This window comes from Mus pahari, chromosome X (genome assembly GCF_900095145.1).
Source record: "Mus pahari chromosome X, PAHARI_EIJ_v1.1, whole genome shotgun sequence".
In the NCBI taxonomy this organism is placed as follows: domain Eukaryota; kingdom Metazoa; phylum Chordata; class Mammalia; order Rodentia; family Muridae; genus Mus; species Mus pahari.
In genome coordinates, this window is record NC_034613.1 from 129741603 (window position 1) to 129769241 (window position 27639).

General features: G+C 35.9%; 1 protein-coding gene across 23 annotated transcripts in view; it reads left to right on the top strand.

Moving 5' to 3' along the window:
• Positions 1-27639, top strand: part of Huwe1 (HECT, UBA and WWE domain containing E3 ubiquitin protein ligase 1) — a 138755-nt gene that overhangs the window by 53024 nt on the left and 58092 nt on the right. For 18 of the 23 annotated variants that reach the window (XM_029533992.1, XM_029534005.1, XM_029534009.1 and 15 more), the window contains 22 exons: positions 240-302; positions 2174-2251; positions 3325-3372; positions 3450-3518; positions 4081-4180; positions 5586-5686; positions 5960-6110; positions 6223-6350; positions 6955-7095; positions 7303-7408; positions 8937-9176; positions 9665-9766; positions 10150-10230; positions 13115-13221; positions 13468-13645; positions 14585-14676; positions 15245-15456; positions 20820-20877; positions 22040-22216; positions 24879-25124; positions 26627-26760; positions 27134-27228. In XM_029533992.1, the coding sequence (XP_029389852.1) occupies positions 240-302; positions 2174-2251; positions 3325-3372; positions 3450-3518; positions 4081-4180; positions 5586-5686; positions 5960-6110; positions 6223-6350; positions 6955-7095; positions 7303-7408; positions 8937-9176; positions 9665-9766; positions 10150-10230; positions 13115-13221; positions 13468-13645; positions 14585-14676; positions 15245-15456; positions 20820-20877; positions 22040-22216; positions 24879-25124; positions 26627-26760; positions 27134-27228 (2707 nt within the window). The remainder of the gene's footprint in view (positions 1-239; positions 303-2173; positions 2252-3324; positions 3373-3449; positions 3519-4080; positions 4181-5585; positions 5687-5959; positions 6111-6222; positions 6351-6954; positions 7096-7302; positions 7409-8936; positions 9177-9664; positions 9767-10149; positions 10231-13114; positions 13222-13467; positions 13646-14584; positions 14677-15244; positions 15457-20819; positions 20878-22039; positions 22217-24878; positions 25125-26626; positions 26761-27133; positions 27229-27639) is intronic. The other 5 variants (XM_029534011.1, XM_029534014.1, XM_029534013.1 and 2 more) reach the window with 2 other exon arrangements.

The window sequence follows — 27639 nt, forward strand, 5'->3', positions numbered from 1 at the left end:
CAGATCTTGTTAGGGATGGTTGTGAGCCACCATGTGGTTGCTGGGATTTGAACTCCGGACCTTCGGAAGAGCAGTCGGGTGCTCTTACCCACTGAGCCACCTCACCAGCCCGCTGCTTTGTACTCTTACCTTGAGCAGCTCCACAGAACCATAAAATCAATTTCGTTGTTTTTTGTTGCATTAAACACTTTATAAACATGAGCATGGTGTTAACAGTGTCTTTTTTTTTTTAAACTCAGAGCTGGGGTGGAAAAGAGAATGGCTTTGGACTTGCAGAATGTTGCAGAGACTTGCAAATGTTGGTGAGTTATCTATTTGAGATATGATATAGTCTTGTTCTAAGCCTCCCTTAACAATGAATGTATGATATATTAACATTAGGACTTTTGTAGAACTTGAAAAATTTATACATAATATCTTTAGGATATTTGAGCTATTATTGTTCTTGTTAAGGATAAAAAGTCTCAGTAGCGTGTTTTCATATAACCAGTTGCGAAATAAGTTGAATTTATTGAATCAAATTCCAGAAAGCTGGGAAGACTAGTACGTATGCATCTGTGTTTGGGATATGGCAGAAAGAAGAGCACGGCTTCAAGACCAGCTTTGATTACATTTACTTATGTACTCACACAAGTATCAAAACTCTGAGCATTGTTCAAGAATGGTTAATAGGGATTTTTTTAATGAATTCTTTAGTACAGGGCTCTGTAGAGATGGCACATCAAGAGTAGTTGACATACATTTTATTTCCAGCACCCCGAGGCAACAAAAAACATTTGTAACTCCAGTGCCAAGCCCTATGGTTATTAGCCTCTATAGGCACCAGGCACTTACTTGGCACAATAGATATACATGCAGATAAAATACAGTTACAAATAACATTTTTTAAAAGATTTATTTATTTATTTATTATATGTAAGTACACTGTAGCTGTCTTCAGATAACACCAGAAGAGGAGTCAGATCTCCTTACGATGGTTGTGAGCCACCATGTGGTTGCTGGGATTTGAACTCAGGACCTTCGGAAGAGCAGTTGGTGCTCTTACCCACTGAGCCATCACCAGCCTACAAATAGTATTTTAAAAATAGTTTTTAAAAAACTTAGGTGTGCTCTTGCCTTGTCACCAATTCTCTTCTTACGGATTTAGGCTATCCTCCCTTCTGCTTTCTGTGCTTCAAGTAGAGCCTAGATTGTCATATTCCACACTAAGTAGATATGATCAAATCTAACTAATTTATCTTCTGGAAATGTTTATCCCTTAGTAGAATGGCTACTTAGTTGCAGTAATCTACATAATAAAGCAGGTTACTTTCCTACCTTAGCTGATAGATGATATTCAGTAAGTAGCTGTGAATGGATGTTGGAAATAAGGGAAACGTGTCTTCAATCTTACTCAGTTTGGAGTTTCAATTTTGAGAACATATTTTAATGAACAATCCTGAAGCTCATTCTACATGTTAAGACTTTCTGGGTTTGTGCGATGTCTGTTACCTGTTTTAGTCCTTGGCTTTATCAAGGTTGAGAGAGTTTGAAATTCTTATAAAGTGGTAGATAGACATGTTGAACCAAACTTTAAAATGATAGTACCCTGTCCATTACAACATTCCCTAGAAAGAAAACATAATGAGGCTATCATTGTTTACCTTGTATTACTTTTGTAGAGTTATATAAAAAAGATGTGCATTGAGGGTGTAGATTTTTTTGGTTTGGTGTGTAGCAATGTAGAAAACCATGAAACATGTTCTAGAACAGTATAGAAAGGAGTGTTTGAAGTGTCCATAAGGGGGCTGGTAATACATTTTCACAAGAATGCCCTTTTTCATTCTTTAACTGATGCCAAGATTTTGACCCTGATACTTGTTCATTATTGTTTATTAAAGTTATATGCATTATTACTTGGCAGACTTGACTCTTCCACAAGAATAACTACAGTCAAAATTTATCTATTAAAAGAAAGAGTAACAGTTAATCTAGAAGTTGAAAACAGATTTGTATTTCTAAACTCTAGCCTTCAGATTCTGCTTCCAACAAATACCATCTGAACCATGGTCAAAGCAAGGGATTAAAGACACTACTGATATAGAATCTACTACTGTCACAATGTGTTTGAGGAAAGCTTTGGAGATGTCTAAAGTCAGTTTAAGCTCGATATGTTACTCTCTTTTATACACAGAAATACCCACCCAGTGCAACCACACTACACTTTGAATTTTATGCAGATCCTGGAGCTGAGGTCAAAATTGAAAAGAGGGTGAGTCCAGTTATTTTGTTGTTTTATAGACTCTCTTTGTTTAAATGAGGGGATGTTTTGTTTTGTATCACTGCCCTATGAAGCTTGATGTACCTAGAAGCTTTTTAGGAAAAAATATTAATCATATGCCTAATTCTCACATCATTAATTTTTAAAAGTTATTTCTTTACATTCCACCCTCCCTTTCCAGTTCCCCCACTCAGAGTTCCTCATCCCATTCCTCCTCCCCCTTGCCTCCAAGAGGGTGCTCCCCACTCCCACCCCACCCCCATCATTAGGTTTTATGCTGGAACCTGCCAAAAGTTACAACTCCTTTTATTGGGCATTACCATATTTGTGGTTTTGCTCAGAGTCTCCTGAATGCCATCCTAATAGTCTTAGATAGTTGGATTTCAGTTTCTGTATTTATCTCAGTCTATTAAAAAGAGCTTTGAAGCTGGGCATGGTGGCGCACACCTTTAATCCCAGCACTTGGAGGCAGAGGCAGGCAGGTTTCTGAGTTCGAGGCCAGCCTGGTCTATAAAGTGAGCTCCAGGACAGCCAGAGCTATACAGAGAAACCCTGTCTCAAAAAACAAACAAAACAAAACAAAAAAAAACAAACAAAAAAAGAGCTCTGTTTTGCGTGAAACATGTTACTTAAACGATGTTCCAAATTCCTGGATGATCTGGTATGACATGGTTTGGTATGGAAATTCCCCAATGATTTTTCTTCCACTTTTATTATTAAATTTTTTTCTAGATTAAAGTTGTCTTCAAAACATGAGAAAGTATTCTCATGTATTCAGTCTTTGGTATGAATACAAAAATTGTGGAGATAGTTCGACAAGGTTTAAAAAGGAACACAAAATATGAAATATGCCTGGCTAACAGAATTATAGTTTAATATTACCAGTTTGAAAGAAGCAATCTTGTGACTGTTACATGTGTGCAATGGATGCTTTGAATGACTATGAAATTACCTTGATTTTCTAAACAGTTGGTTTACACCTAGAGTGGCATTTTTTTGTTCTCAGTGTTTCTTACAGGGTATTTAGTGAACCCCTAACAGGTATTTCAACTTTTTAATTTCAGACAACTAGTAATACACTACATTATATTCACATAGAACAACTTGACAAGGTAAGAGAATTCTTTGACAACTGGTTAGTTCATTTTTGTTTGTAGCCTTGTTCTTAACTAATTTTTTTCTAATACAGATTTCAGAAAGTCCTTCTGAAATAATGGAATCTCTTACCAAAATGTACAGCATTCCTAAGGATAAGCAGGTAAAATAAATGCATCTGAAAAATATCTTGCATATGGTGGCTGTTCCAAATATACTAATAAGTTGGGCAAACAGAAGCCATAGCAAAATTGATATACATTTGGAGTCCGACCATAGCAGATTAGCTACCTAGATTTGTTTACTCTTCTTGAGGACAATAACTTCTAACACCTTTTGATAGATTGGAAACATAAACTTGTAAGCTTATTCAAAATGATTATCTAGTAGTGGTGATAACTTTCTCAACATTTTGGATACATTTAGGAGAATTCAATTGTGTTAGCTTGTTTTGTTCGTTTGGCAGTGGTCAGATATTTAATTTATTAGAATTTGAATTTATTGTCTATCAATGTGTATTGACAATTTTTGAAATAGTAGTATATTGAGAAATCCCTTTTTGGTCATTGTAGTTCTGTCAACTAATCTCAGAGTATGTAATACTAGTTCAGTTTGATACTCAAGCAACAAAACTATTTTACCAAGCAGTGTAAAAGGTACACAACAGCTCAAGAAAAACCTACCCCTTGTAATGATTTACTAATACAAGTTTTACATCTCTACAGATGCTGTTATTTACACATATACGACTGGCCCATGGCTTTTCTAATCACAGGAAGCGATTACAAGCTGTTCAGGCCAGACTGCATGCAATATCTATATTAGGTAAGAAAACACTAATTAACTGATCCTAAGTAGGCAGTTTGAACTTGATTTCTGATGAGTGTCATCTATCTTTAATGCTATGAGGCTTTATTATGGCAACCTAAATTATAAATGTATTTGCTTATCCCAGTTTTTACTGTAGTCATTCATCATTCTTGAGCTCCTTGATATGTACTAGCAAAAAAGAAAACTTTTATTGCCATGTTACATTGGCTTGGTTGTCATCATCTTTTCCTTATTATTCTTGATAATTCCTTGTCCAGTTCTCCCATCTTTTCAAAGGTATAATTTTGAAGTCTGAAAATAATAGTTAACACTCTCTACTTTCACTGTGCTATAAGAGAATAGAAAATACTGGTGGTTTTGTTTTTAATTATGCAGAATTCTATCAGGCCATTTTCATGTAAGCATATAATGCACTTTGAGTGTGTAATACCCACTATAGCTCAGTTCTTTCCTTTTTGGCCAATTTTACCTCTATTTGTTCCCCAGATAGTTTTATTTCTATTATTAGTCATCAACACATAACAGATTTTTATGTATGTAAAGTCTATGACATACAAATGAGAGGTAATATGTTACTGTCCATTTTGCATGTAGTTGCATCTGTTTTCCTACAAATGACATAATTTCATCTTTGTGTGGAAATCACATCCGTTTAAGGCTGTTCTGAGAATTGTATACCTACACACTGTATTCCCTCAGGCAACTTCAAGTACGTTATATTTGGACAGTATTTATAAGCTATTTTAACAAATGAAAGAAAATCCTGGAAATCGTCCTAATGATTATTCAAAAGTGTTTGTTAAAGTTAATGAATGTACTCACATCTCAGCCATATTTTACTTCAGAGAGTATATGCCACTATTACCTCAGTGTAATTCAGCAAAAAAAAAAAAAAATATGCATTTTATTGAGATATGGTCTCACTATTTTAGAACTCATGGTATCGGCCAGGCTATCCTTGAACTCATAGCCTGTGCCTCCAAAATCCTGGGATTAAAGATACGGGCTACTATGCCCTTCTTGATTTTACACATTCTTAACTTTTAGTAGTGCCACATAAATTTTACAGTGTACAATAGTCCATAAATTTTCTTTGTTTTAATAAGGATTTGTGGTATAAGCCAAGAAAGAAGCCAAGTCTATACCTTTATCCAAAGCATAGTTACAGTTCAATCAAGTAATGATGTTAGAAAAATGAACTCTTTGCTCCCCTTTCCTACAAAACTTCCCCTAAATTCCTTCTACCGATAATTTTAGTAGAAAAATAATGTGATTATCCAGATCTTACCACAATCTCATAATGTAGTGATTTTACCCTTTTGTGCTGATTGGAAGGTGTGTTATCCAGTGGTGGCTTAATAACTGCATTTCTGCCAAAGTCTTTGCTTTTCTTTTGCAGTCTATTCTAATGCCTTGCAAGAGTCAGCAAACAGTATCTTGTATAATGGTTTGATAGAGGAGTTGGTAGATGTCCTTCAAATAACAGATAAGCAGCTCATGGTAAGTATCTATTAATATGTACATATCAAGTTTTATGTTGCATATGCCTTCTGTTTTTCTTAAGAAGTCTAAAAGTATCCGAGAAGTGGAGCTTGAACCTTTTACTTTTTTCTCTTTGGATATTACTGAATACCAAATACACAGTGATATTCTCTACTGACCCCAGTCTCCTCAAACAGCTTGAATAAAATTACTGAAAATTTGATTTTGAGATATTAGCACCTTGGTTCAGTTGTTCATTTGTTTTTGACACTGTTTTCTTTGTCCTCATAGGAAATTAAAGCTGCTTCTTTACGAACATTAACATCAATTGTTCATTTGGAGAGAACTCCCAAGCTCAGCAGTATTATTGACTGTACTGGAACTGCCTCCTACCATGGATTTTTGCCTGTACTTGTGCGGAACTGCATTCAGGCCATGATTGGTAGGTTTGCGTGGTACCTAGGAACAAGAGGATCTCAACCTTTTCATTGTTTAACATTGTGCTAGGTAAATAACTGAAAATCCTGAGCTTATTATCCCAACTTTCTTTGTAGATCCTTCCATGGACCCATACCCCCATCAGTTTGCCACAGCTCTTTTCTCCTTTTTGTACCATCTGGCCAGCTATGATGCTGGTGGTGAAGCCTTGGTCTCCTGTGGAATGATGGAGGCCTTACTAAAGGTACTCTGCTTTTGCTTTCTAATATAATTGTGTGAAAATTAACTAAGAGAGGACAGATTTTGAATATTTTACAGTGAGTAAATAGCACAGAAAATGTATCCTAAAATCGTTAATGTTCTAGGTCCGACATGTATCTATTGTCAGTATTAGGACTTTTTGTAATCCAGCGTAATTTGGTAGCCTGCAGGCCCTGGGTCTAGAAAGTACTACATGCATAATAGTGTGACATTATTCATAGACCTAAAAAAATGTAGTTAAGAGTACTTGTAAAGTTTTACTTGAATTATAACAGGATTTGAATTGGTTGGTTTGTAAGTAGGTATTTTGAGACAATGGATCTTGGCCTCTCTGGCTTGCAATAAAATAAGCTGTTTATTTATATTTAATCATGTTTCTAAATTGTTATGCATGTGGCCTCAGAAGGTTGAATATAGTCCTTGAATTCATACATTTATTATTTGACAAAACATTCAGCATATGTCTTTATTTTCCAGTTTCATACTATGCTGACTCAAGGGGACTCCAATATCATATGTTCGCAAAGCAATATAATTTTTATAGCTCTGTTTTTAAGTTATTATGTTTACCCCTCCCTTCCTTGCAGGTCATAAAGTTTCTTGGTGATGAACAGGACCAGATAACATTTGTAACCAGAGCTGTCAGAGTGGTTGACCTTATCACCAACCTGGACATGGCAGCTTTTCAGTCTCATAGTGGTCTTTCCATCTTCATCTATAGACTCGAGGTATTATTTTCTTAAGACACTTTGCATAGACTTCATTGGATCCCAGCGAGTGCTGAGCCTAGGAAATTTTCTACCTATCATAAGTAACCATCTTATCTCTCTTACATTTCTAGAAACTAAGTTTATAATCTGCTTGATATTCTTTAACTATAATTTTTAATCCATAAAATGTATAGGATTTTCTTAATATTTTTCCCTTGATTGTAGCACGAAGTAGATTTGTGTCGTAAAGAATGCCCTTTCGTGATCAAGCCAAAAATCCAGAGACCCAGTACCACTCAAGAAGGAGAAGAAATGGAAACTGATATGGATGGTAATTAACAAGTTATTAAGCCAATATTACCATGTATGTGATTTTTCTATTATCCTACCCAAATTCTAATTCTTACTCATAAATTAAAAGGCACACAGGTTTCCAGGTATATCTTTCAACACTTTTTATATAAATGATGTATAAATTGTTAGCGAAAGATCTGGGAGGTAAAGCTACAGTAGACCACTAAAGTCACTCTACAAATGTTTTGGTTCATTATCTTATTTACACTACTAAAATCTAGTAAGCACTGTGTAGTAAAAATATTGTCAAATTTTTTTTTCCTGATAAATTACCCGGAGACTATAAACTCAAATGGGACCTTGGAAAACTATCTTAAGATTAGAGGTTTCAAGTGGTTATTGTTTAGGGATCTTTTAAGTGATAAAATTACAAATGCAAAACCAGATCATTTTAGTTTTCAGGTGTGTTGTATAGTTTTTTTTTTTAACACTTTCATCCCTCTCCTAATATACACTTCATAATAGAATAGAAAAATATTGCCCCCCAAGCACATTTCTTATAGTAGTCTTATAGTAATGACAGATTATTATTGTGTATCTATTATTATGTTTATGATAAAGGTACTACAAATGTAATGTGCCATTTTGTTAATAGTAAATAGTATGCTGTTCCTTTTTCTGACTTTGTTTTTGGGCACGTTTATCTGTGCATGTTGCAGTCCCTAGAAATCCTTTTGCTCTGTTTCTGTTTTATTGGGAACAAGCTGACATATAAGTTCACAGGTGAGATTCCAAGTGTTGAGTAAATTGTGTTTATTAATTGCTGATAGATAATCGTTTACTATCCATTGTAAATCAGCAATTGTCAGAATTTAATAAGCAGAAAAATAAGTGCTTGGTAGATTCTGACGCCATCTGAAATGCTTGATTCAGTAAATTTAAAACTGAAGACCAGGAAACAAGTATTTAAAACTAATCCAAATGATTGCATTGAATTCTCAAAGAAATTACATACTCAATACAAAGAAAGTTGCACAGCTGTTTGTCCTTACTACTTGTGTAAGTAGGTGCATGCATAAAAATAACTTAAAATGTTGCATTTATGAAATTAATAAGATCCCCTTTAAAGTTTACATAACTGAAACATTGCAGATAGTAAATATTTCCTTTTCAAATTTAAAATTAAAATTTAAAAGTAAATGTTAATGCTCAGTCTTAACCCTCTGACATTAGCTGCTAATTTGATGTGACTCATTACAGCCTTATTTCCTTTTCATGTTCACATCTACAAGTATATAGTTTTTAGAAAAGAGGAGAGCATAAACACATTCTGCTTGTATTGTTCATTCTATGAATCATAGACATCCTTCCCTATGAACATCAGTGCTTTTTATATTTGTTAATTAACCTCTGTTAGTAGTCTTGACTTACTACCTCCCTCTTAGCAATAACATACAAAGTTGCATGTTTTACATCTCACTCAGTGGACGAAGTTTTCTCAGGAACCTTTCTTTTCTTAGTACCTTTTATTCTAATTAGTTTCTTTATCATAACTTGTACTTTAGTTGCAGATGTAACTATGGAAAGCAGTCCAGGCTCGTCCATATCTATGGAGCACCGGCTGGATGTTGAATTAAGGGCATCAAGTTCCAACAGCAGCACTAGCATCTCTGGCCCTGGCCCTGGCCCTGGTCCGGGTCCTGGCCCTGGTCCTGGCCCTGGTCCTGGTCCTGGTCCTGGTCCTGGTCCCGGCCCCGGCCCTGGCCCTGGCCCTGGCCCTGGGCCTGGCCCTGGACCCCGTCCTGGTGCGTAGACACATAGATACACAGTCTTTTACAGTGACTGACTTATTAAACTAGTGAAGAAGAGAACATTACACGGCACTTAATGGTACATTTGAGGTTATCTTATAAGAACATGTCTTACAACATTTTATGGTCTTCACACATTATCAAAACAGACATTTTGGAGGGCAGATAATATCCAAAAGCGTAACTCAGTGAAGTTTGAAGTTGAATCTTTTTACTCTACAGTATTTCAGTTTTTATCTTTTTCTTTTCGTTCCTCTGTCTGTCTGTCTGTCTGATTTTAATACTGGTCATGTGCTATCTTTGGTGATTTAATTTCAGCTTTCAGAATACTCTCTGTAATGTCCAGAGATCTCACTTTAAATGTCTGCTAGTTTTGCTTTAGTGGATATAGACGGGTCTCTTAGTACATGTTTTGTGTGCCTATATTCACTGTGATTTAATGATGAGCACAATATGATACTTTTTTCTTTCTCCCATGTTAGGAGTTCAGTGCATTCCACAACGAGCAGCACTTCTCAAGTCCATGTTGAATTTCCTCAAGAAGGCCATTCAAGACCCTGCTTTCTCAGATGGCATACGACATGGTATTTGGATTCTGTATACTGTTTTCTAAGACCACTTGGTTATCCAGATTGTTCTTTTTCATGTTTTCTTGATGTTGTTCTAAACGGATACCTTTTTGTTACTTAATATGTGTCTTAGACATGAGGGTTACTTACACAACCCCACTTCCCAGCTTTGGACTCTGATTTCTTCTATCCTACTGCCTCCTCTCACAGTCTCCATGTCTGTTCTTATTTTGACACTCTATTAAAGCTAACTGCATGAATAAAGTAAGGGGTTGTATGAAACAGGCCATAGACTTGATCATTTATTTACCACAGTGTAACATATTGCTACCCATCATCCTTGATCTTCATGCCTCACCCAGACTGATCATATGTAGTCTTTGTTCATATTTTTTTAGTGATGGATGGTTCTTTACCTACCTCTCTGAAACACATCATCAGCAATGCAGAATACTATGGCCCATCACTCTTTCTCCTAGGTGAGTAGAATTGAAAGTTCGGTCTAGGTTGAATGTTCTAGCATACATTTATAAAGTATCTGGAGGCAAAAGGCAGGCAGTTCTCTTGAGTTCAATGCCAGCTTGCTGCGAGTGTGCATACGCAAACTTTTAGAACTTTTTTTTTATTTCTTTTTTATTAGATTTTTTTTTATTTACAATTCAAATGCTATCCCAAAAGTCCTTTATCCCCCCTCCCCCATGCTCCAACCCACCCACTCCCACTTCCTGGTAGTGTAATGCTACAAAGCCCATGGTTTTATCCCACTACGCACTTTGGCATCACAAAAGCACGTTGGAACTCCATTTAAAATTCTATAAACAATTTAGGAGGAGATGTAGAAATTGCAGTTTCTTTGAACATAGTGCAATGTACATTGTATAAATACATTATGGGCAGTCTAGAGATTTTTATTTATTATGACTTTCTAACTTCTTTGTTAATGAAACAGTTTTTGAATCTGTATATTTCTATGTTGTGATCTTGCAGAATTTACTTGTTTGGTTTTCCCTGTTAATGAACCAAAATATGTTTGCATTTACTCCAAGGATGGCAATATGACCCAGTGTTTCCTTTTTTAGTGAAACTTCTTCTCTCTGGCTTCCTTAAGCTTTCATTTCCTGTATTCTCTCTGGCTTCCTTCTTAAGCTTTCATCTCCTGTCTTATAATCCCTTTACATTATTGTGTGTAGCCTCTCTAATGCCAGTTTCATCATAATTGCTTACTTAACCAGAAGAGATTGATAATCAATTTGAATATTGAATTCCAAGACAGCCAGGCTAAGTTCTATAAGTGGTTGCCTATGACTGAAGTTTTGCATTCTGCTGTATTATGTAGATTCTGTCTGACAAGTAAAAGAAAGTAGATGTGAGTAGTGGTTAGGGAATAATGGTGTATGGAATGGCAGTCAAACAACAGGAAATCAAATCTGATTGGACTCTGGGTTGATAATCTTGTGCTATTCCCCAAACCTTGATGTGAGTTTTGAAATGCATTGAAAGTTATGGGGAGGGATCAATATTCTTATGTTCACAAAAAGTTGAGAACACATTTATTTTTAAGATGAGATCTCATATCTCAGGCTGTCTTTAAACTGGCATATAGCACAGGATGATCTTAGGTTTCTACTCCTCCTGAATCTTACCTCCTGAGTGCATTTGGATTATAGGCATGTATTGCGACACCCAGTTAATAAGTTGTGCTCAGGTTGGGTCTTAGCTTAAGATGCACGCTAGGTACTCTACCAACCCAGTTAAATTCCCACACAGCACCTAGAATAATTTCTTAAGGAAATATGACCAAACAAGTAAAGGTCACAGACTACATAAGACAAAAGGAATCTACAAAGATTAGCAATTGAGTACTAGATCCTATTTCCAGGTCATGATTCAAGTGATGCATAGTAAGGTTACCCAAAGGCAAAATACTTTGCAGTAATTGTTGGAGAAAGGGCTTTATTACTATCTTAACATCTTGCAGGGATCTCTCCTTCAGTAGTTCTGGAGTAAGGGGGATCAAGAACTAACATCAAACATCTCGTTACTAGAAACTAACTTATTTTTATTTTCAGAAGAACTATTCTTAGTTGTGACCAAACAGATCCCTGTTTTCCATGAAGTAAAACTTCCAGTTAGCAGACACTCAAACACATCATATTAAGAAAATATTTGCGTTTACGCATTCCTTGAGGTATACAGAGTCATCTAGGTAGGTGGAGTCCCTAATTCTCAGAGCATCCCATTGTTTTCACTAATCCAGTTTTTGGGACACCATGGATTGCTTCATATCAAAATGGTGATGGCCTGTTTGGGTCTTTAGATCCATTGCTACAAAAATTTTCCATTTGTGGTCAGAAAAGGGAGTAAGATAGCTGAAGTCACATTTTATTAACATGTTATGCCACTTAAAGGTTATAAGTTTGTGATAACTAAGGCAGTGAACAAAATTGGGACTCTTTTTAAGAAGTCATTGTCCATTTTGCTATTTAGGTAGATGTTGTTTAACAGACCATTATGTCTATATTAGTCCTCCTGCCTGGATTAGACTACCAAGACACAGTGCCTTCTTTCAAGGGCGTGCCTAAACTCATTGTGTGCTCTGATCTGTCAGTGTCTTTGTGAACTTGATGTTTTCTGAATATTATGAATAGGTTAGTATGGTAGAAGCATAGTTTTTTTAAAAGTCTTGTTAGTGTTGGTTGATATCCCTGGGAGGCCTGCTCTTTTCTGAAGGGAAATGGAGAATGAGTGGATCTGGTATAAAAGGATGCTGGAGATGGGATTGAGAGGAATGAAAGGAGGGAATCTGCTGATATGTGATGTATGAGAGAAAAATACATAAACAGGAATGATCACATATAATAAAACTCTTAATGTTTATTGGACTACTCTTGGTATTCTGCTGGAAAATCTTTTTCATAATAAGCACACAAGTTTAAATTATTAAAAGTTTAGTGTATGTGGTTTAAGATTTTATTTGTGCTGGGTGGTGGTAGCACACGCCTTTAATCCCAACACTTGGGAGGCAGAGGCAGGCAGATTTCAAGTTCAACCTGGTCTAAAAAGTGAGTTCCAGGACAGCCAGGGCTATACAGAGAAACCCTGTCTCAAAAAACAAAAACAAAAAATTATTTTTGACGGGCAGTGGTGGCGCATGCCTTTAATCCCAGCACTTGGGAGGCAAAGGAAAGTCGATTTCTGAGTTCGAGTTCTGCTTGGTCTACAGAATGAGTTCCAGGACAGCCAGGGCTACACAAGAGAAACTGTCTTTTTTTTTAAAAAAAAAAAAGATTTTTTATTTGCTTTTAATTCTCTCTCTATGGAGAGTCTCAGTTTCCCATATTTTTTCTTACATTTTTTTCTTAGCTACTGAAGTGGTGACTGTGTTTGTATTTCAAGAGCCATCACTGCTGTCCTCACTCCAGGACAATGGACTTACAGATGTCATGCTGCATGCACTGCTCATCAAAGATGTGAGTTCATTCTAACACTTCATGAAAAAAGACTACTCCGTAAATTTCCTGTTTCCTCAGATACATGCTTTAGAAGCAAGTTTGAAATAAGTTTTTGTGTGAAAAAATTTACCTCTTATATGTATTGTTGAATCTATTTGGTACCTGTTTAACAAATTCCTCTGTGTGGTAACCCTAACTATATTTTCTTTGCATGTGTATATGACCTTTTTTGAGTTGCATTCAAATCCTTTTCATCTTTACTAGGTTCCTGCTACAAGGGAAGTCCTCGGTTCCCTCCCAAATGTATTCAGTGCACTTTGCTTGAATGCCCGAGGTCTTCAGTCTTTTGTTCAGTGTCAGCCATTTGAACGGCTCTTCAAAGTTCTTCTGTCTCCTGATTACCTCCCAGCCATGCGGAGGAGAAGGAGTTCTGATCCCCTTGGTGAGTTGCTATTATTCATTTTAAAATAGAAAGTTGGTTTTGGCAAGGAAAGTTTTCCTTGACTACACATCATTTCTCTGGCTAGGTATGCTCAGCTTAACGGGAATTATCACCATGTATTCTATTATTACAGGTAGGAAGGAATACTTCGTCCTTAGCCTCTCTCTTCATAGTATTTCAATGCTTATGAATAGTTCACTTTACTGATGTTGGTAAGAAACAGGTATAGGGACCAGTGGTTTATTTTCAAGTCCATCATCTAGTCTACAAATTTTTCTGTTGTGAACATATTTCTCATTTTTTTCTAAAATAATTATAGTTATAGTTTCTTCTCAGTCTATTTTGAGTGTATATTGCTGAGACACAAGAGAGATAAATATTGTAGTTTGTAAAAGTGTACCTGTGTATTGCCTAGGCTGAGTCTGGGCATTTGAATTCAGCCTGGGCAATACAGTGAGGGGACAACACAACAGCATTCACTCCCCACCCCTCACCCCCTTTTCATGAATAAATGTGTTCTGTACTTCCATTCACCACTGTAGCATTCTAGCAGTTTTCATGGAGACATCCCAAGGGTTAGGGTATAGGGAGCTTTGGTGATAGCATTTGAAATGTAAATGAAGGAAATATCTAATAAAAAGTTCCTTAAGAAAATATTTCTTTTCTACTCCTTTCTCTATAATAGACTAGCTCAGATCTTGGCAATGAAGTTTTGCTCTTTCCTCCTCCTCCTCCTCCTCCTCCTCCACCACCACCACCACCACCACTGCCACCACCACCACCACCACCATTTGGTGGATTGAGGCTTATGTGAATTCATTCAAGATTTTGTGTTGGTAGAAAGTCACAAGAAGCAGCTCAGTTTCTTTCCGTCTTAAATTGGCACAAAAATTTTAGACTCAATAAAATTTTTAGGCTAATTTTATTTTTTGCCTTAAGGGGATACTGCATCCAACCTGGGGAGTGCTGTTGATGAGCTCATGAGACATCAGCCTACCCTCAAAACAGATGCAACAACTGCCATCATCAAGGTAGGGATTGATAATGGTTATGACATTGATCTTTTACAAAGTGTCGTAGCTTAATTGGGAAGGGTATTTTATCTGCCTAATTTCTAAGCCTTGCTTTTTTGGACTGCTCCTTTGAAAAATCAAAAGTTAATAACCATTAGTCCGTTCTTTTTGAGAGCGGACTTCGTTGATTCCATCCTTTTTATACTGAATCATTTTCTGAATTAAAACAGTTCCTTTGTTTAGTATAAGTCTGTATTGCTTTCTTAGATTGACAAATACGCAGGGGCTTCAGTTTGTATGAGCATCAGTGCTAGACCGTTTTTCTTAAATTTTCCCCTTCCTTATTTCTCCTATCAGGAGTGGATTATTCGAATCTGCATATAAGGTACCGATGCTTGGTAAATTAGGACAGGGATGTGACCTTGTGTGATTTGTAACTTTTTACACAACTTACTTTTAAAAAAAAAAAGAAGTATGCAATGCTTATGCTTCAGCAGTGTTGTGTATATTACACATAGAAAACCCTCACAAAATGTTAGTCATTCCTTCATTATAAATAAGTAATGATTTCCTCTTTGACTTCTAGTTACTTGAAGAAATCTGCAATCTTGGAAGAGATCCTAAATACATTTGTCAGAAGCCATCTATTCAGAAAGCGGATGGTACTGCTAGTGCTCCTCCTCCAAGGTCTAATCATGCTGCAGAAGAGGCTTCCAGTGAAGATGAGGAGGAAGAGGAAGTACAGGCCATGCAGAGCTTTAATTCTGCCCAGCAGAATGAAACTGAGCCTAATCAGCAGTAAGTGTTCATAGGTCAGATTCTCTTTCCCTATAATACTACTTAATATCACAACAGTTTTATTTATAACCGTGGTGGTGGCATTTCTAATTCTTGGTAGGCAGAAGCTGGCCCATCTCTATGAGTTTGGAGGCCAGCCAGGGCTGTAGAGAGAAACACTGGCTGGAGAGATTGGGGTTGTGGAGTCAATTTTTACTTCATTTTTTATGATCAGCAGGATGGAACTCTAAGCTGTGCTCAAGCAAAGCAACTCCATACATTTCATGTCACTTCCATTTATAAAAAAGTAAAAAATACATCATATCATTTTAAAGTTCTTTCTGGCCTTTTATGTGTTTTCTTCCTTTGTTCCTTCCTCTGTGGTGTCATAGTGCTGTGTTGTAGTAGCATTGGTTGCCTTGAAAATTGCTATTCTTAAAATTTTAGTTCATGATGTTAAATTAGAATTTGATATTCCAAGTAATATATGAAACTTTTATTTCAAATGTAGAAGCAGTATCTCTAGACATGCATCCGTGTTTCAGCTTTGAGTAAGAATAGTTTTTATCTGGTACTAAACTGGCATATTGGAGGTAGGAAAATAGTCTGGTAGAGTATAAAGCCCAGGAATAGCAGAAGTAAAAAGAGTTACTGGAACTTTAGCAGTGCACTTGATGGTGTCAGTAATTTTGGAGGAGTCATTCCTTAATCTCCATTTGCCTGAGGCAGCAAACATAAATCTCTAGTGTTGTCTTCAATCTACATTAAGACCATATTTCTAGAACAAGGAGACATTCTGACATTCTGAAATTATAGCTTTTCTCAATGCGGTATAAAGAAGTTAAAGTATTTACTCCCAACCTACTCAGATTGCCAGTAACCCTGCAGAGTTGAGTTGCTTTTTCTGTCTACAAATGAAAAAAAAAAAGATTTGTTGAATGTAGAATGTTGTTGTTGGTGATTATAAGTCAAGTTGTGTGTATCTGCATATATTAGATCTTAGATCGCTCCAGATCATAGGATTTTTTATTCGTTTCTCATAACGAGGAGATAGTGAGCCACCATGTGGTTGCTGGTAATTGAACTCATGACCTCTGGATGAGAGTCAGTGCTCTTAAAGCTGAGCCATCTCACCAGCCATCCAGTTTACATTCTCAATTGGACCTACAAATTCCTAGTTCCTTGCTTCTATCCATCTTCCAATGCCATAGGTATATATCCAAATGTAACTTTTATATGTATGTTCAAATATTTCTACAAAGTACACTGTACTTTTTATTTTCTGCTTTTTTCCATCCAAAAAAATGGAGCTCCTGATCTTCTATTGTACATGAAATAATTTTGTATATTCAAAAATACCCTATAAATAGAATGATAATACAAATGTGCATCTCATGCAAGTTTCTTTCATTTGGTTTTATTTACTGTGTTTTGGGGATTCATCCGTATTATTAACATGTCTCTGTAGTCTTGAGTGTGTTGTATAACTATGGTTCCATTTATTTAGTTTTCCTCTTGATGAACTTGGTTTTTATTTTGCTGAGGCTAAGATAGTTCCTTTTTATTCTTTCCTTTTCAAGTAATGATGACTTATGAATGATAGTGAAATAATAGTTTTGGTTGGATTTGTAGAATAAGACCGCTTAGGCAGCTTAAGTCTAAATTCTTAGGTTTCTAATGTACTATTCACAAACTAAGGTCTTGCTTTCCAAGTAAGAGTAGCTGGGAATTCATTGTACAGTGTCCTCAAACTCATTCTTCCCTCTTCAGCCTTCTAAGTACTGAGGATTATGACTGTTTCTGGCCACTGTATGTAATCTGAAACAAGCTTTTCAAGTCCTACAAAGGGGTTTTTTGATTCTTGCTGCTTTTCGGGGCATACTGTGGCATTCTCCTACATGACTTAGGTGGCTAGTAATAAACATCATAGTTTAAGTTTTCCTTGGTCCTAAACTGTGGGGAGAGGAGGGGCTGGACTTGGTTTTTCAACCAAGGCCTGTGTTCCATAACAGTCCCAGCAAGTGCCTGTCAGTCAGTTCTTCATTCTAAATGATGGGCTGGGATGTGGGGAATGTGGCCTGATATCTCCAGGCTGTTACAAATCTTAGAGCAGCACTCACATTTTAAAAGTTCAGGTCCATGATCCTGATATTAAGGAACTTTTAAATAATATGCATAAGTCTGTGGTCTGTGCAGCTCTGTAGCATTTGTGAGTATAGAGATTGGGTAGAGGAGAATTTGACAATTACAACTCATTTACAAAAACAGACTTGTTGCTCAGGGATGTGACTGTTTCAAATAACTTAGGCTTGTAAGTAGAGATAACTCTATCTCTTTTGAAGATAACTGATGTAATAGGAAAGAAAATAGATATATATGAATGAGTCTGTTCCTGAGTCTTTTTTTTTCTACAGCTTCATTTTTAGCAATGAAAGGCACATCTGGGATTCATTTCGTTGTATTAACCTATGCTCTGTACTAGATCATATTTGACGTGTACAAAGAGGCAAGAATTCTATTGGAGTGGTATCTGTACTTGAAATTTTAGAGGTGGATCTTTAATTTCTAGGGAGGTGAGACTGAGTTGAAAAGGATAATTAGTTGATCAGGTAATAGAATGCTGCAGTTGTGCATTATCAAGGAAATGTTCTTTTCAATCCTAGCTTAAAGATTTCCTTTCTTTGAAGGGTCTTAGTCCTTTGAAGGACTTAACTTTCTCAGAGTCTTATGAATACTTAAGCTGATACTGAAAATCACACAGCACAGTGCCTGATAAATTGTGGGGAAAGGACTATACTAGTTTACTATTATTTCTTGTGCCCTTTGTTGTCAACAAAGGGTAGTTCAGAGACCCCATAAGAGCTAAGATAAACTTTGCAATGTAAGGATTAAAACAGCCTCTCAGATATCATCGTCATCTCATTGTCTAATTTCCGGTGGTAATGTGGCCATTTGAAGTTCCTCACAAGGCCAGCATTGCCACCCTGCTTTGTACTCTGCCCAGAAAGCTCTAATCAAGTCCTCTTCCTGATTTGAACAGCACTTTCTACACGGTGCAAAGGGCCATTTCCATCACTACCAGCCTTTAGTCTCTACTGTGATTTTTAATAATTTACAAAGCAGGGAAAATGAAGTGGAATACAATAAAATCCTTTTTTTTTTTTTAAGTTCACTTACACGAACTTAAGTGAGGTCACTTAAAGATCTTTGTTTTTGTTTTTTTATTTTTTTAAAGATTTATTTACTATATGTAAATACACTGTAGCTGTCTTCAGACACTCCAGAAGAAGGCGTCAAATCTTGTTACGGATGGTTGTGAGCCACCATGTGGTTGCTGGGATTTGAACTCTGGACCTTCGGAAGAGCAGCAAGGTCCTCTTACCCACTGAGCCATCTCACCAGCCCCAATAAAATCCTTTTATTAATAAAGATCAAACAAAAAGATTTCCTCTCTTTGTACAAAGGTCTTTGCTGATGGGACTAGAAAAAAAAGCTGACTTTGCTGCTCTTAATGGAAGATGGGACTTAAGTATTCATGTTAGGTGGCTTACAACCACTTGTATCTCCAGTTAGTCTGCAATCACATACATGTATATACTCACATATAACAGTAAATTTTAACAAGATTCTTTTGCAAGTCTTCCCCCCCCCCAATTTTTCTTTATTTAGTGTACATGTGTATAATCTCATACACACATGTGAAAGGTCAGAGGACAACATTCATGAGTTGATTCTCTGCTTCCCTGGATTCTAAGGATTGAACTCAAATTGTAAGGCTTGCATGGTAAGTGCTTACCTGCTATGCCATCTCCTCGGCCCCTTTAAAAGTAGAGGTTGTTTATAAAATCCTTAACCCTAAAAGCCTTGGATGTTTCATTACTGAATCTATTCTTAAAACTTCTTTGTTCTTTTTCACTTTTCTGCCAAATGTTTTCATGGATGTCATTTTTTTATATTTTCTCAGAGATGAAAACCGTTATCATTTTATCTTGTTTGCCTCCTTTACTATCTTTTATCTTAACTACCACTACTTTTCTCTCTTACTCTCAACACTCAACACCACTATCTCTGTTCCTCCTTTGCCACCTCTTACTCAGATCCAAGGATACATATAGCATCATTATATGTTGTTTCCTACTTAAGTTTTCTTCTTTTCTGTCTTTATGGGTTATATTTTCCTTTAATCTCAGTACAGTATATATGGTTGTTTCCCCACTCTCATTTTCTTTCAAAAGAATTTAATTTAAAGATACCTTTTATAAATCTATAACCTCATTAGCATCCAGTGTTGAAGCATTTGAAAAAGCTAATATATTAGTCAGGGTTCTCTAGAGTCACAGAACTTATAGATAGTCTCTATATAGTAAAGGAATCTATTGTTGACTTACAGTCTGCAGTCCAATTCCCAACAATGGTTCAGTAGTAGCTGTGAATGGAAGTCCAAGGATCTAGCAGTTGCTCAGTCCCACACGGCAAGCAGGTGAAAGAGTGAGAACAAGACTTCATTCTTCCAATGTCCTTATATAGTCTCCAGCAGAAGGTGTAGCGCAGATTAAAGGTGTGTGCCATCACAAGATCCAGGTCAGAAACTTCTATCTCCCAGCCTCCAGATTAGGGTCACTGATGACCCTTCCAATTCTGGATTGTAGTCAAGTTGACAACCAGGAATAGCTACTAAGGCTAAAAATCTTGATAAGTTGTTATATAATTCAGGAACTGTCATCCTGCAAGTACAAATTAGTAGGAAAAGGAGGCCTTAACGACTTTAGCTTCGACTGTTAATAAGGATTTGTCAGTCCTTTTTTGGTTTTTTGAGATGAGGTTTCTTTGTGTAACAGCCCCTGATTTTTCTAGTACCCACTTTGTAGACTAGCCTGGCCCTGAAAGCTCCTCCTGCATATGTATCTTCCTCTTGAGTACAAGGATTAAAAGCATATGCCACCACTCCTGGCTCATAATAAAGATTTAGAACAAAACCAAACATCCATTTCTTTCTCGGCTCTTAATCTAACATAAGGTTATGACTATGTTTTATGTTTGCTTCATTTCCTGGTCCTTTACTATAAGCATATGTTTGGTCTTTTAATTCAATTTATTTTCAGTATTTTCATAATGTTGAATTTTTTTCTAACAGTAATTTCTCTTAGAATGGGTCATTTGTGATAAGTATAATGATTGCTATATATTTATGGCCTGTTTACTTTATAATCTGAACTCTACCTTCATTATTGATTTCAGCTCTTTTTCTTCATGTGTTAGTTTTAAGGTTCATATACTAAAGGAGTATATACTCTAGGAGCATGACTTAGTAAAAGGACTATACTTTTTTTCCCTTGCGATGGTGGTATGAATTTCTGTGCAACTGACTCTTTTCTCCTTAACAGGGTTGTTGGTACGGAGGAACGTATACCTATACCCCTCATGGATTACATCCTTAATGTGGTAAGATTCATTGTAGAGCTAAAGATGTGTACTTTTCAGGAAATACGTCAGGTTGTCAGAGCATAGTCATTTAATGTTTATTTCCTCTAGAGTTATTAAAGAGGGAAAGGTGTGCAAGATTAGAAATATTTGTTCTTGCCCCATTTTCAGTAAATGAACCAATATTCTCAGCCTTTTTGTATTTTCAACTTTCTGTTCACTGTTATTATTGTGCATTTGAATTTTAACGAGATTTAGTGTGTTAACCAAATATTATGTCAGAAATTGCCCAACATGCTTTTCCCCCATTTTACCTTTCCCCTGCCCCTCTCTGAAGTGCATGGACGTTCCCTGTATCATTAAGAAAATGTGAAGAGCACTAAAATTTTCCCAGAATTTAATATCCACTTAGCATTTATTCTGGACTATTAAGCACAGATCATTTTGCTTGTGCTTTTGTGTTCATTAATACATTCTTTCTATCCCTCAAAGTTTTGCTTTGATTCAAATCATGATTCCTGGAGTTCATTTTATTTATAAGGATGCATGGGAACCCTCATAACAAATTGAGTATATAATACAATTAAGACATAGACCTGGGAACAACAATATGAGCTAATCAGTACCCCTAGAGCTCATGTCTCTAGCTGCATATGTAGCAGAAGATGGTCTAGTCAGCCATCATTGGGAAGAGAGACCCCTAGGTCTTGTAAACTCTATATGCCCCAGTACAGGGGAATGCCAGGGCCAAGAAGTGGGAGTGAATGGGTAGGTATGGGAGTAGGGCGGGGGAGGGTATAGGGGACTTTTGGGATAGCATTTGAAATGTAAATGAAGAAAAATATCTAATAAAAAATTTAAAACATAAAAAAAGATGTAGACCTGTTTGTGCCACTAATTCAGAGTGTTGCTCTGATCAAGTCATTTAACTTCTCTTTGCTTTCAAATTGACTTCTGGAGTGGTTGAAAAGGTAGATTGGGAAGGGTTCCTTATTTTCTGGATAATATAAGTATGTACTAATTATTTATCCTTGTTAATTGAAGTGGTATTAGAGAAAATATTTGATGTCTTGTAAATACGTTGTCCCTATGCTGGTGCCAAACTGAACTTTTACTTCCAAGTGTTAGCCTCTAACTTATTTAAAAAAAAACAAAAAAAAAACAAAACTTTTTCGTTACCTAGATGAAATTTGTGGAATCTATTTTGAGCAACAATACAACAGATGACCACTGTCAAGAATTTGTAAATCAGAAAGGACTCTTACCTTTGGTTACCATTTTGGGTCTTCCCAATCTGCCCATTGACTTTCCCACATCTGCTGCCTGTCAGGCTGTTGCAGGTGTCTGCAAATCCATATTGGTAAGAAACATCTAGCCAAATATTTTACATCTCTGTATGTATTTTCATTGTGTTCTCCCTTACCTTTAGTTAAAAATTGATAAATTTGTGTGGTTCCACTTATTTTTATACTGTTTCCCATAGTATAATTATTTATTTTCTTTGTTTTTGCATTTGCATGTAGTTTTGCCATTTGAATTCATATGCGTGTAAATTATTTCCAGGAAAGTTTTTTTTAGCTTTCTTCACGCTGTTATGGTAGTGTTTTGTTTTTTTTGTTTGTTTGTTTTGTTTTTGTTTTTTTTTTTTTGGTATTAGTATGCTCATTCATTTTGCAGTGTTCGTTGCTTTTCCCTGCGCTTTATTAGTCATCAATTTATATGTAATTTATTGCTTAGAATTTGCCAAAAACAAAGTTTCTTTATTTCCACAACACCTTTGATTTTTGTACATTACTTGTTCTCCCCTAAAGCCTTTAAAAATTATTGTATTTGAAAGTACCTTATGTAATAACATTGTATAGCATTTAAGAGTGTTACAGTGACACCAAATATTTATTAGTTTTATCAATTTCCTTTTTAAAGCTAAATATTTTATGAAACACATTCTACATCATTTTGTCCATTCCTCTGTTACTGGACACTGAGGTTGCTTTTATTTTTACCACTGATGAGTACTGTTATAAACTGGAGTGTATAAATAGCACTTCAAGATTTGCCTTTTGAATCTTTTCGATATATACTTTAAATTGACATAAAATGATAGTTCGATTTGTGTGTGTGTGTGTTTGCATGAAACCTTCAAACTACTTTTCCAAGATTATTTTCCATTCCTAGTAGTGACACATAAGGATTGTAATTTCACCATCTCTATGCCAGATCTTTGTTTTCTTAAATAATAACCATCCTTGCAGATAAATAGTAACTTCATTTCATTTTGACTTGCATTTCCTAAATAATTGGTGGTATTGACCATAACATTTGATTTGTGTACTTGAGATATTGTCTATGTGTGCATCTTTTGCTAAATGTATGTTTGTGTTCTTTATATTTAATCAAATTAAGATGTTTTGCTGTTGATTTTCAAATATCTCTGTATATATTGAACATCAGCCTCTTTTCAGATACATCACTTGCAAATATCCTCATTTTGTCAGTTGCCCGTTTATTTGGTACCTTTGACATACTAAAGGTTTTGATGGTGACCATGCCCATTTTGTCTTGTTATTGTTGTCATTTTTGTTTTCTGTGCTTTTGGTGTTGATCCAAGAAATTTCAGACAGTTTTAATTCCTATAATCTAGGTATTATGAGGTTTTTAATTCTTAGGTCTTAATACATTTGGACTATTTAGAGACCCAAAAGGTTCCACTTTATTTATTTCATTTGTTTATATTCTATTTCCCCCCAATATCATTCATTGAAAAGAATGTACTTTTTATTAAACCATCTCCTATCACTCACTCTCTTCAAACACAATTTAACTTTAAAATTTAGCATTTTCTTTCTCAGCCCTATTCTTTTCCATTGATTGTCCAGTAGCACAATTCTGATTAATCAATTATAACTAATCAAAATCAGGTTGCAAATCAGGAAGTGTGAGACCTCGAAATTGAGTTGGATTCTCATACCCCAGAATTATTTTGCTTTTTTGGGGGGTTCTTTGAAAAGTTGTAAATGAATTATGAGGCAAATTTTATATCTGCCTCCAACACAGCCAAAAAAAAAGAGATTGGGGGAATTTTGACAGTAATTACAATAAAGCTCCTTTGTTGGCTGTTTTGTGCAGTGGTAAATAATTTCTAGAAACTGCAATTTAATGTTTTATTTTGTTTCGCTCTTTGCAGGTGTAAAGTGCTTTCATAAGAGAACAAGGGGAAAGGACTGATCTAACTACCCCACCTCTAAGATGCTCTGTGAGGAGGGATAGATTTATTTCAAGCCATAGGAAGGCAAATAATTTCTAGCTTTGCATAACAAGTGGTAATCTTTAATTGCCAGATTTTTCTTCCCTAACTTGAAAAGAAATTTAATATTTGGGTTTGTCTATTAAAATAATTTGCCTTCCTGATGCCAATCTCAGAGTTACCGCTCTTGTTTTGGAAAGAAGACAACTTTATAGCTCTGAAAGTACTTCTTGATAGTTTGACTAGCCTCGGTAGCTTTTATAATACCTGCTTTCTCCTTTATTTCCTCTATACCATTTGTACTGCTAGATATAGATACAACTGCTTAATTTATGTAGCATTCTATGAGGTTGGGTTTCACATGCCCTCTCAGCTTCTCCCTCAATATTTAATACAATACTTCCTTTATTCAAATATCAATTTACTCATTAGAAATAAATGGAAAACACCATTGTAGTGTAGCTCATTTTCAAGATTTGGAACTTTGCCTAACTTTGCTCCTTTCTAAGAAAAATTTGAATCTAACCTCTTATACAGCAGTATAACAAACAGTCCTGTTAGACATTTTCATGTTATGATTGGCTCATCAAGCTTAAAAATAATATGCTATTACACAAAGTAGTGAAATACATCATTCCTGGCTTCATATTTTGGTACTGCCATTTATAAATTGAGAAACGTAACTGACTGAAATTTCGGAGAGTTCAAGTAATAGTCACTATTACTCTAAATGGATGTATTTCATTACATAGAGACACATTCATAATTCTTGTTTCAGACCCTGTCACATGAACCCAAAGTTCTTCAAGAAGGTCTCCTTCAGTTAGACTTGATCCTTTCCTCCTTGGAGCCTTTACATCGGCCCATTGAATCCCCTGGGGGCTCGGTGTTACTGAGAGAATTGGCATGTGCAGGCAATGTTGCTGATGCGACCCTCTCAGCTCAGGCCACACCTCTGTTGCATGCACTCACTGCAGCCCATGCCTACATCATGATGTTTGTTCACACTTGCAGAGTTGGACAGGTAAGAATAATCCTGGGGCTATGGTTTCAGCTTAAAACCAATAAAATGGCAAGGACCTATATACACCTGCTAGATTACTGTGCTTAGGAACAAATATACCTGGAGTTGTACTTGAAAGAAATGCCTTATTTTTATTTAGTACTGGGTTTTTTTTCTGGACAATATGTCTGGTGGTGGTTGTGGGTTTATATTTTAAATTGCCATGGAGTTTCATTCTCTTAGTTTTTATTAGCTGTTGTGTAGCCATATAATTTATCATGAATAGAACTTTAAGAAAAACCATAATTATTATTTTTATTACTATATGTAACAAATGTTGACTGTTTTTGCAGGCAAAAAATTATGTGGGTGGCCATTGCATCTTACCACTATCTTTTTTTTAAATAGCAAATATGAAACTCATTTCATTACATTTATTTAACTTTTGTTTACTCTTGTGTGGGCCTGATGACATGATGGGTTTTGAGCATTCCATGTGGGACTTGGGGAGGCCAGAGGACAACTTTATGAAGTCCATTCTTTTTTGCTTTTATGTATATTCTAAGTATCAAGCTCAGGTTATTGGGGTTCCCTGATACCTATATTTATCCCTAATCCTTCTTTAAAAAAATTATTATTTCTTATCTCCATATAAGTACATATAGATCCAACAATGGGATAGTAAAAAAAAAATTTACCACAAAGCATTTAAATTAGTAGTTAGCAGACAGCAAGAAGAAAATGTGTCAAATGCTATGGCTGCATTCTGTGGTCTTTCTTGTTCATAAAGAAAACTGCTGTGGAGACTGGGAGGCTTCCTCAGTTTCAAAATCCCTGCTCTGTAAATCTGAGGACTTGAGTTTTCTTTTTTAATTTTTTTTTTCAGACAGGTTTTATCTGTGTAGTCCCAATTGTCCCTAAATTCAATTTGTAGAACAGGCTGGCCTCAAAATCAGAGATCTGCCTGCCTCTGCCTCCCGAGTGCTTAGATTAAAGGCTTGTACCCCCATGCCCAACAAGGACCTCAGTTTCAATCCCCAGAAATTCTGTATAAATGCCTGACAACTTTGCACATGCTTATAATCCCAGCACTGTAAAAAAAAAGGGGGGGTGGATTTCTGAGGATTTTGGGCTAGCCAAAAATTGTCTCAAAACATTAAGGTGATCAGCACCTGAGGAACAGGTTTTTTTCTAGACTCCATAAGCCTAGGTACTCATATACATGTGGTAAACAGAAGTAAATCTCCTGGCTCTGTGTTTGTGTATTCGCTATTTTTACCATGTTTATGTCTCAGTAATTTTTTACAAAAAGTAGTTCAACAGTTCAAAAACATTATTTTCTGCTTTTGGGTACTAATGTTGCCCAGACATTGCTCATACTCATTATTTCTTGCATCCGAAAATGCTGGGATTATAAGCAGATGATATCATACCAAACAGTAAAGGTTGATATTTTTAAAATATAGTATTTTAAAAGTATAATTGTTTGTAAACCGTCTCAAATACTTATCCTTTGGTTGCAGAGTGAAATTCGTTCTATCTCAGTAAACCAGTGGGGTTCACAATTGGGTTTGAGTGTTCTGAGCAAGCTAAGCCAGTTATACTGTTCTCTGGTGTGGGAAAGCACTGTCCTCCTCTCTCTATGTACCCCCAACAGGTAAGAGAATGCTCATTTCTCTTAATATCTCTCTCGGTTTTTTATAATAGACAAAGTTTGAAAAGGGTGGGTGCGTTTGATTAAAAGGGTACAGTTTTTTATCCTTCCTACTTTCTAGCCTATGGATTTAACTGACAAATTATAATATCCTGTGCATGTTTAATTTGATTTCCCGGAAATGGTTGTGTTAGCACAATGCAAACAAATCTGTTGCTACTTCAAGAATCAAAGTCGTTTTTTATTGCATTTGGGATAACTTAGGTGCTCTTAGAGGTATTGCCCAAGCAAGTCACCTTGCAGAATATAAGTAAACTGCAATAGCACTTAAATCTGTTTGTTTTGGTTTTTTGTTTGTTTATTTCCCTTGTTGTAGCCTACCATCTGGATGTGAATTTGGCCAAGCGGACATGCAGAAACTAGTTCCAAAGGATGAGAAGGCAGGTACGACCCAGGGCGGAAAAAGATCAGGTAACTGTAAGAAATTAAAATGTAATGACTGTTACTTCTAAGTTGTGTCCCTGTGACTTCCACAGGTCACATGCTTACTGTGAGACTTAGCTCTCTGTCATCCTTAGTCTTCAGGTTTCACTGATTTTTGTTTTAATTATTAAATTTAGTTTTTGTTGTTTCTTCTGTAAAAACATACACGTGTTATAAGAAATATTGGCATAACAACATATTTTGCCACCAATCATTTGAGAGTTACCTGCCTGATATTTTTCCTGAGTATATTTAAGAGTGTTTTAGGTATATATATATCTTTGTTTTGTAAGTGCCAAGAATTGACTATTCCTAGCTTATGTGCTATTTAGGAAAGTGAAAGTCTTTCATGTAGTTTTTTGTAAATACAAGATAGTGTTCTGACAATTATTCTGCCTA